Here is a 10,872-nt window from a genome sequence, read left to right as displayed (position 1 = left end):
TATATATATATATATATATATATAAAAATTTAAATACTATTGATAGTCATTTTTATATTTTGTTAACTCTTTAAAAAATTTTGTAAGGATATTATTAGGTATAAAATGTAAATTATCATTTTTTTTATAATTATTGTGAAGCATTTTTTTTATTTTTTTTTTTATGATTCATTTATTCTAGACTCTTTGATTTTTGTACTTAATAACTCATTTGGATGAATATTTATGATTTGGTCCTACATTTGATTATAAAATTAAGAAATAAAAATCATCTTTAAGAATAAATACTTTAGGACACATGACACAAAATTAGAACTCTAATTTGGAATTTTAATTTGAGTTTCTCTTAATTTCACCTATTAGTATATACTAGTTGTAAACACATGCGATGCGCGGAAAGTTTTGATGTTTTTATTTATTTATTAACTAGTGAAAGAAGAAATAAGTACATGGAACTTATAAGTATTAATCTTAAACTCAAAATTATATAATTTTTTTTCTAATGGAGTATAGTTTATGAGTAATGTTACCGCCACAAATTATTTTATAACCTTTTTACAAAATATTTTTGTGGCCAATCTCTTATTGATTTTTATCTAGATCCATCATTAATATCATTTTTTTATTTACCAATAATCACTCGCCACATCAACAATTTATAAAAAAATTTATAAAATAATCTGTATTATTCATAATTGGTATAATGTAATATATATTTTGTAAGCTAAGCACTTAACTTGCATAATAAACAGTTTGCTTTTATAAACTCCATTTATAAACAGTTTACTTTTATAAAATGCAAACTTATTCAAGACAAAATTGTTTATAAATGTCCATTTTTTTAACCTGAATTGTTCTAGGAAAGAGAAATGACACCATGTTCAAAGCAACATTTAGAGGTGTACATTTGAACATGATTTAGTTTGCAATTTATAATACAGTCTATGCTTTTGTAAAAAAGTTATGTAAATTATCTAAATATCTAGATCATGTATATGCTCAAATGCTAAATCTAGTTTGACACCAACGTTTGTTTCTGTGATACCATGGAATAATGAAGAATCACTTCATTATGCTGAGGTACTGATTGGATTATCATCTTAATTTCTAAAATATCACATAATTGGAATATCATACATGTGCAATACGGAAATGACAACTCTTAGTGGGCTAATTTTCCTGGAAAATTTGTAACGATATGCCAAATTCCCATCTCACGGAGAAGTCAGAGGAAAAAAAATGAAACACCTATGAGCAAAAAAATTTATACATTTTACTCATTGCTTATTGAAATTTAGTTACATGGACATTGATTGATTTTAAGAAAATCATGGTTCTTCCAAAGCAACTTTACTACTCTTGTTCTCTGAAGATTCATTTAGTAGCTTTGGAACTGCCTACCTCTTCAAGGTATTTGGCTTTCACCCAAAGCACAACATTTAAACCTGTGATCATAGAAAAAGAACCTAGAAACTTAGCAAGCTGAAGACAAACATGTCTTTTATTACATAAAAGGAAAATGGTTACATTGATTGTGAATAGAGAGTTGGACATTGTTGAGAAGAGGGGACCTCTTTGTGATGCACCAAGCCTAAACAAAAAAATTAACTACAGATCCAATTCAACATCTATAAGAAAAATTTTAAGTAATCAAAATGTGTACATTACAAAGAGTCATCAAAAAACATCCAAGTAAGAAGTATGGCCATGAAAAACTTATTCCTTACTTCACATCAAAATTCCTACAAAAAAGAAAAAAAAGAGTTATATGCATATACCATTTTTCTGAGTCATACCCCAAGAGTAACGCAGTATTGACTGATTTGCTAACGCTAAAGATCGTCCCTATTATCTTGGTAATACTTCTTGAGCTTCATGTATTAATCTTCTCCATTCTAATCAATTTAAAGAGTTTTTTAGAACATTTAAAATGTTTATATAATTGAATATAAAGAGACACACAAAAGAAATATGCATAAACATTGACATTTTATAAAATAAATCAACATGGTCTAGTTGCTTTCCTATTTTATCTATCTATGTTATTTTTATCAAATTTTTTAATATTCCAAATGAATCAGGAATTGAACAATAATATATCATGCCGCTTGTAAAACAATAAAATATATTTTTGAAAAACCCATTACACAAAAAGACACCTACAAACGCTTTACACAATTACCGCAACATTTTCCTTTGTCAAGAAGCGAGCAATTAGAGTTTTTTTATAATGTTAAAATCAAACATTTAATCTTCTGCATAATGGGAGGAAATGCAATTTGTACCAAACAAACCAATGAAGATGGAGGGGAAAACAGAAAGGCAAAACCCACCTCAAAGGGACTTTTCAACTCTGCATGTACTTTGGCGACTTCTGCAGGGATGGAGAGAGAATTGGAAATCTATATATAAATAAAAAAAACAAATGAATGGGTTTTTAATTCCAAAGGGGCAGGCATTGAAGATTTTGATAAGGAGAGGAAGAGCCCAAAAAGATAAGAGTTAAAGGAGGGCCAAAATGATGAATGTGATTTAATGGGAAAGTAAATAAAGGGAGAATTGTTAACCATTTTGTGTTTTGATAAGGAGATGAGAAGTCTTGTGAGTGGATGGACAGTATATAATACGTAGGACACCTGAACAGAATTAATAGAGAGTTGAAGTAATAAATGAGGAAGTAGAGTTTATTGGAAATATTAGAGGGAAATACTTCAAGGTATGCAACATTGCAACCCCAACAATAATAACTGCCAGTGTGTTTACCACATTTCCTTGTGTTTAAATGAAATGTTTCAACTTCTTGTGGGTTAGTGACCAAAGTCAAAGCCAAAACTATGGTTTGATACCATCAATTCAATACTAAAGTAGTCCAACCAAGGCAACAGTCATGTAACAATTCTGGAAGTGTCAAGTTTTATATTAAGAAAAATATATGAATAATAATTGTAAATTAGATAGAAATAACCACTCTGACTGATTACCTTAACAGAAATGATAGCATGATCAAGAAGTGGAAGCAAATTGGGATGACTGAATAGTGAGAAAACACGGATCTCCTCACTCACCAACTCCAACTGTTCAGTATTCTGAATCCGAACTTTTTTCATAGTGTAAGTGCCATCATCTGGACAATAAACCAAATTCTGATTCAAGATTTCATCCCCTTCCTGGTCAACCAACTGGGAAAAAAAATATATTAAAAAAAAAAAAAAAAAAAAAAAATTGAAGAACATATGTATATATATTATAAGAATGGAGAGGGCCAACTAAGATTATTATTTATTAGTGCAACACCCTGTCACAGTTCTTCATATATATAGGGCAAAACAATGATGCAGCGGTGCCTTATGAAATTCCCTTTTTATGTATAATAATCATATTCTTTATAAATCTAAACTATTCAAACAATTTTATAAACATAAGAAAGATCAATTTTTAAATTTTGCTTGAATCAACCAAGTTAAAGTAAAGCAATCCATTTCTTTATTTAGAATGAATAGTGTTGCATGTATGAGCCAAACAGTAACTTTTAATTTCAAGTAAACATAGAGATTCTGTGTGTGTGTGTGTGATAGATATAGATACATACACACATACACACTCTAAGAGCATTCACATTAGTTGGTTGGATAATATCAAGTTATCATCAAAGAATAGCTGCCCACTCAGCCTATAAAATAAAATAAAAAATGATATAACGAATTCAATATGAGATTATTAAGCTCATTTTCATTCAAACATCAAGGCATATAAAGTTCAAAAAATGTAGTTACATACGTAGATCATCAAATCCCATAGGCAGATAAAAGAAAAAAGAAAGAAAGGAGAAGATAAAAGAACAACACCCCCCCAGAAAATTAGGAAAAAAGAAAAAAAAAAAAACAATTCAAGGTTGCCATATTGTAAGATCTAACATCATAGAAAGATGCCATAGTTCCAACAAAATTCCCACATCATAGTATTAGATCACAATACAAAAATTCAAATAAAGCCATCATTTGAGGATAAACATTTGCCCAAATTATCAAATCTCACCATGAAACCATAACACTACCAACCAAGAAGACCAAAATCCAGAACAAAACTGAATCTAACACAAATACCTAAACCTATACAAATCCATCAAAATGTCCAAAACTAAGCCATATTTTAACCCAAATCTAAAAAGGGTAAAAAAAAAAACCTTTCCTGGTGGAGGTTTCAATGATCTAATGGTGTGTTTGCCTACGGTTCTGGCTGTCTAAGGCTGGCGTTGGTGTGAAAACTAACTGTCAAGGCAGCCCTTTTGCTTTATTTTACATCGGTCTTAATGGTGTATTAAGATTCCCAAAACTGTTGTAGCCTTTTGCTTTTAAAATATACATGCATATAATGAACAAAGCAGAGATATGTGGCAGAGAAAGACAGCGATAGGAGAAGAATTTAAGAAATAGGGCAGTTCCTAGATAATGTTTCCTAACAATCACCATTGAAAGCTGTTAAATGAAACTGGTGCAATCAATCATAGTAAATATAATTCAAACTAAGTTTCTCTACAATAAGTTAGGAATACAACTATATCTTTACAGTAGATATACTTGCCAATGCAACTTGGATAGAGTTAGATCCAGAATTACCACTTCAAATAGTTGTCTTCTTCTCTAATTTATTTCTCTCTTTTCAAATTCAATTTCAAATGAAGGTACATTCTTAACAATACTCACAGTGGTTCAAGACTAATCTGCATGGTTCCAATGGCTTTGAAAAAGAAACCATTCTGAAACAACAAACACAAAAACTTTAAAATTTAAAATAAAACTTTAGAGTAGTTTTGATTACTCAAAGGTTTGCGCTTTGAGTAACAAAGCAAATTTTCACTCTACGTGAACCCAAAATCAAAGCAACCTAAATATTCAAAATTGATTCTAAATACCCAAAACATTGAGCCAAGCCAAATACCCTAAAAACAATACTTCTTCTAGCCAAAATCCTTTAATCAAAACCAAATCTTACCCAAAATACTAATCTAAATCATAATTAACCCCCAATTGATCCTCCAAATAAAAACTAATCAACTACTAATGCCAAATCTTGTCACTTTCTAATGGATAAGGAAGAGAATATTTTATTCAATTCAAAAGTGTGTCAACACAAAAACCATCATCTATTCATGTATCTTTACATTTGATATTTACAAACTTTGTTCAGGGAGTGAGGAAGAGTACAAACTTTGAGAAGAAGATATCTCACATTTAAATTATAGGGAACATGCATTTTTATTTTTTCATTGTGGTAAAGAAAGTACTAAGAAGAGCATTGGGATTAACAGTGCAAGAAAAATTTTCTATGATTAGTATTACATGTAACATTGATTGTCTTTGACTCTGCCAAGGCAGAAAGCCTCATACTTGTAAATATATCCCTCCACCTTTATTGCTAATTGAGAAAATAATCCAATAGAAGCCTTGCTATGTTGCCTCCTGCATAACCTCGTCCAATTGACATTTAGCCACAAAAGCAAACACCCTCCAAATAAATCTGCAATTACTCCACAATCCACACCATTGATTTTACTATAAGATGTCACCCCTACCACACTTTTACATATTTTTGGCTTCAGTCTTCCTAGAACCAAATCCTTCTTACATAACCACCATCAACAAAGTCTTGTTTAACATCAAATTATTATAGCAGGCAACAACCTAATACTAAAAAAAATTAAATAAATCTGCATAGCCTCTAAATAGAAACCAAATTGAACCAATTTCCATATTATAGTTTTGCAAAAAAATCACGTTTGCACAACTTCTAAGCAAATGTCAACAATTGTTCTAAGTTTTTTTGTTAACCTTGTAATAACTATAAAAAACCTTGCAGACTTCGATCACCATTCACACATTATAGATATTGCAGCTTATACATGTTATCATGTGATATTCAAAATTAGGGAAATAGATGTGGCTGCCAAAAATTCAATTGGAAAGACTTCTATGAAATAATGATGCAGCAACCAATATATAAATATTCGGTATAACAACATTTAAGAAGAACAATTTTTTTTTTTTTAAATGTACATTTGAACTATCTGAATTCTAAATTAGAATACAACCTAAATTTAGTAAAATGGTTTTCATATAAATACAACTTTATATATAAAATGTTAGTTGAATTCTAATTCAAACCACCTAAATGCAATGCAAATCAATTTAAAAAGTCAAATGCAAATCAACTGTAAGTGCAAATCAATTTAAAAGTTTGTAATTTAATGTCACTGAAATGCAATAGAAAAATAAAAGCACTCAATGGAATCAACAAACATTTTGCAAAGACAACCAACCATTTAGTCAAACTTGGAAAGGATGCTTCAACTCACCCAAATAAATAAGCGGAGCACGATCTAATATACCTAGATTAACTTCACAAACAAAACAATCACAATCAGAATTGGTTGAGATCAAATACTCTTTGCCCTCCCAAATCACTCTTAAACATGCAACTTAGAATAAGATACGAATTTTCACTTTGTAGAAATACTGGAGCAATTAGAAATATTTCTAATTTCCTGTAACTTGCAACTTGTTGACTATATTTTAAAACTAAGATAACCACACGATGAAATTATGTTGAGCAATTTTATTACTCAAATTGGCACGCAAGCACGGCCTACACACACACAAAAACAGAGAAGGACCTAATGAGAAAAGATGAAAATAAATGCAAACCTTCAATGTAAGCCCTCAGAGGTCCACTGTAAAGTGGAGAAAAATAAAACATAGGACATTAAGACTATAATGGTTGAGATTGGAGATCAATATTTCTCATCATCATCACAATAAAACTCAAAACTATAGCACACAACACCATTCTCCATGCTTATAACTTCAACCACGGGTTGTGCATGAGTGACAACCATACCAACAGATTAATGTACAGAAAGATAGAATATATACTAAATACTTTTATGCTAGGAGAACCTTATAAGGCATGCTTTTATGCTTCGAGAAAATTTGGTCATTGGCAATATTAGCATGTAAAAATCCCCAAGTCCTCACTGAACCTTCTTTCTCCATCCGTAGAGATCTAGGATTTAGGGGTTATTTAAGGTGATAAAGCATAATTTTTCAGTTATTTAAAGTAAAAATTAAGCTAATCAAACTATTAAATAATTCACTATAAATCTCAGTAAATCTATGAATTAAAAACCTCAAATTTGCACTACAAACACACAAAACTCATAAAACCCAATTAAATACTAAACCCATAAAGCCAGAAGTTCACTCAAAACTAATAAAAAACTCAACTTGGTGAGTGGACGCCGTCTGGAGAGGTGAGGAGCAGAAGGAGACGTTGTTGGAGGAAGAAGTGGATTAGAAGTTTGATGTATTGGGTTTAGGTTTTGTGAGAAGAAAATAAAAGAGGACTAGGCAAATTGTTGCTTGTACGTTGAGGTTGTGGTTGAATGGAGCTGGAGATGGGTGGTGCTGGACCAAAAACGTAACCCTAAACCAAAATCAAGTCTTTTAAAAGACTAAATCATATTTAAAATTAAAAAAAAAAAAAAAAAGTTTTGACAAAGAATCCAAAAACCGAAAACAAAAAGGAATCAAATCTAAACCTATCCAACAAAAAAACTCAATCAAAAGTAACATTTCATACCCAAATCTAAAAAATGGAAAAAAAAAAACAATGTACGGTGCCTAATCGATGCAGTGTTTACCGTTTTGCCTCTTTCTCCGTTTCTTTCTCCGTGTCCCAGGCCTCATCCTCTCTCTATTTCATCTCCTCTCTTTCTCGGCCTCTCTCTGTTTCATCGCCTCTCTCTATTTCTGACCCAAAATACCAATCTATTAATCAAAACCAAATCTGACCCAAAATACCAATCTAAATCATAATTAACACCCAATTGATTCTCCAAATAAAAACCAAAAACCCTAAATTTTTAAATTTAAAACAGAACTTTACCAGTAGCGATTCTGATAGTCGGGTAGTGAGTGGAGGCTTACGGTGATGGCAGAAGATCTGGGTGGCGCCCTTCTCTCTATCTCTGTCTCTCTATTTCACTCTTTTCTCTGGATCTGCAGAGAAAGAAATTGAATGATTTAAATCCAAAAAAGAAGAATTCAAACAAACCAATACCAAAGATATTTAATAAAAATAGTCAAATATCATAATTTCGATTTCCTTAACCCTAATTTCAGGAAACAAAATCTCATTGCAATTGTATAAGTGGAAAACATATAACAAAACTAATTTAACTTTAAATTTGTGGGAAAAAAAATCAGAGAAAGAATAAGAACCCGACGAGCCATTGTTAATCAAAAATCATAGGGAACTCTTGTTAATTTCTGAGTTTTAATCAGGAACCAAAACGTAACTTTGAAAATAGATACCCATCAGAAGAATAGGTACCCATCAGAATTTTGAAAGAAAAAGAATAGGTACCCATCAGAAGCATGTCGTAATGGGCGGGGTAGACTCCTCTTCGTTCTTGACGCTTCATCATCCTTACTTCTTCTTATTCCGGGGAAAGAAATTAGCGGACAGTTAGATGAAGAAATCTGACAGGAAGTGAGAGACATCTTTTCATTCTTGATTGCAAACTGCAGTTTTTGATCTCTCGATCTCTCTCTCCTTCTCCGTTCTCTGCCTCTCTATTTCTCTGTCTCTCTTTTCTCTCGGTCTCTCTTTCTCCTTTCTCTGCGTAGCAATCTTTCTTTTCTTTTCTTTTTTTAAGCGGTTAGTTTTCTTTTATACCAAGAGGGCTCCAAACTGTGTTTAACGCAGTGAAATTTTTTTTTTTTTTTTTTTTTTTTTTTTTGAGAAACCAGACTGTAAGTAGCCTGGGCTTTTATTCAGAAAAACAAAACCTCAATGAATGTCAAAAGCTACAAGAGGGACAATGTCATTAGGAAGGGAAACAGTCCAAACCCGAGACTCCCTAGAAAACTTGGCTTTTTTGGCTAGAGCATCTGCTACAACGTTGCAGTGCCTAGTATTAAAGATAAATTCATAAGAAGAAACTGCAGCAACTTGGGTTCGAATATCCTCAATAATGTGGCCATAAGATAAATAATCCAATGTTTCTTGTGAGCTAGCTTGAATCACTTGGAGAGAGTCACCTCCCAACATCTTGAAGTCCTAGCTCCACAACGCAGTTAAAAATTATAATTCATTGCTTTTAAACGTACTACCCTCTGCGCACGTGCGTAAGGTTTTTTTTTTTTTTTTTTGGATAAAGATTAATAATTTACATTTATTATAATTTGAGATTTTTACCTTTTTTCAATAACTGCTCTATTTGTTTCACTAGAAAACCTTCTATTAAGATAGTTTTTCATATTTTCTAATGTTTGGTAACATAAAAAAAAATTGGTCAACGGAAAACTCTTATAAAAATAAGGCTTATTTTCTATAGATTATTTTCCAAAAAAAAAAAAAAAAAATTGGAAAACAATCTCTCTCTCACATAGTGCATAATTCCTATAAATATTATCTTTTTCTGACTAAAAAAACAATATTTTCTTTCGCTCATTTAGCCTTTCTCACGATAAACTCTCTCATTTCTTCTCTTCCCTTTATTTTTTCTCTCTTCTCACACCCTCACTATCACCCCCTCTGGCCTCTTCCCACAAATTTCTCTCTCTATCTGCCTCTCTTCTCTTTTTTTCTCCCTATTTCTTCTTCCCTCTATGACACCCTTTTTTTAATAAGTTTTTTTTTTTTTTTTTTTTTTTCCTTCTCATAGATTTGTCAACAGTTCTATAACAATTTTTTGCATTTATCAAACTATTTGGCCTATGTGGCATTTTGAACTATTTCAAATGGAACTTATGGGTATAATGGTTATTTTGAATTATGAGAAGTATGGTTAATATATATATATATATATATTGCTGTTGATTTGTGCCACTATAGTAAACTTCCAGTGTACTTGGTTTTTTTCTAATAAAATTTCTTACGTTACTTATCAAAAATATTGTTCATATACATGAACAAGATGAGTATTTGAAAACCAAATTAATTATTGGTTTTTTTATTATTTATTTATATTGATTACATTAGGTGGGTTTACACAATATACATATTATACATGTTTTAAATTATACAAGAAATGTTATAAAAATTGTGGATACCAAATACCAGAAAACGTTCTCAAGCCCATTTTCAAGGTTGTTACCAAACACCAAAAAATGAGATAGTTTTCCAGAAACATTAGTGCTGAAACAAAAAATGAACCATTTTCCATAAAACATTAGTGCTGAAACAAACATAGCGAACAAAAAAAAAAAAAAAAGACAATACTTAGAGTGAGTTTTGTAGATTGGAGGAGTTTTAAAACTAACAAAAAAATGATTCTATTTTGTAGGGAGTTAGTGAATAAAAGTAGGAATTTAAATCAACATAAAAGTAGGAGTTTATTAGAAGCATGAAGGCATTTCAATTTAGAAGTAGGAATTTATTATTTTTATCAATTTACTATTTTAGCCCCATTTTTAAGTTTTAGATAGGGGTATTTTTTATAGTAAAAACTAACTTTCTTTTGCCAATTTACTATTTTAACCCCATTTTTAAGTTGTTGGTTAATTAATTTAGAGGTATTTTTTACAGGAAAAAAAATAATAACTAATTTTTTGAATCCTCTTAACAGATTATAGTTTTACCAAATAATGGAATTTATCGCTTTTTAACTTAAACCTATCTAAATTTTAGATAGGTAATTATCCTATTTGTCAGCACCTCCTTAATTGTAGGAATCTACCTTCTCTCAACTTCTGCTATGTCTGAATTTTAGATAGGCAATTATCCTATTTGTCAACACCTCCTTAATTGTAGGAATCCACTTTCTCTCAGCTTTTGCTATTATATATATATATATATATATATATTACAGTG

General features: G+C 30.7%; 1 protein-coding gene across 50 annotated transcripts; it reads right to left on the bottom strand.

Moving 5' to 3' along the window:
- Positions 1-1,253: 1,253 nt before the first annotated feature.
- On the bottom strand, positions 1,254-9,116 carry LOC126712882 (uncharacterized). Of its 50 annotated transcripts, XR_007651181.1 has the most exons (11): positions 8,422-9,116; positions 7,942-8,054; positions 7,697-7,805; positions 6,297-6,394; positions 5,340-5,459; positions 4,704-4,756; positions 2,982-3,124; positions 2,568-2,636; positions 2,334-2,402; positions 1,528-1,628; positions 1,254-1,445 (listed from the first exon to the last, which is right to left on the bottom strand). XR_007651181.1 is itself a non-coding variant. In XM_050412402.1 (10 exons), exons 4-10 carry the CDS (start codon positions 6,317-6,319, stop codon positions 1,440-1,442), a joined length of 483 nt encoding a protein of 160 aa, XP_050268359.1. In that variant the 5' UTR covers positions 6,320-6,394; positions 7,697-7,805; positions 7,942-8,054; positions 8,422-9,116; the 3' UTR covers positions 1,254-1,439. The 50 variants fall into 50 exon arrangements, 11 of the variants coding, with proteins under 11 accessions (XP_050268359.1, XP_050268364.1, XP_050268357.1 ...); XM_050412402.1 differs by lacking the exon at positions 1,528-1,628; XM_050412400.1 differs by lacking the exon at positions 1,254-1,445 and having other exon boundaries at positions 1,484-1,895.
- Positions 9,117-10,872: the final 1,756 nt, after the last annotated feature.

This window comes from Quercus robur, chromosome 2 (genome assembly GCF_932294415.1).
Source record: "Quercus robur chromosome 2, dhQueRobu3.1, whole genome shotgun sequence".
Lineage (NCBI taxonomy): Eukaryota > Viridiplantae > Streptophyta > Magnoliopsida > Fagales > Fagaceae > Quercus > Quercus robur.
The sequence above is the reverse complement of the archived record's forward strand: the minus strand, read 5'-3'. Positions and strand labels throughout refer to the sequence as shown.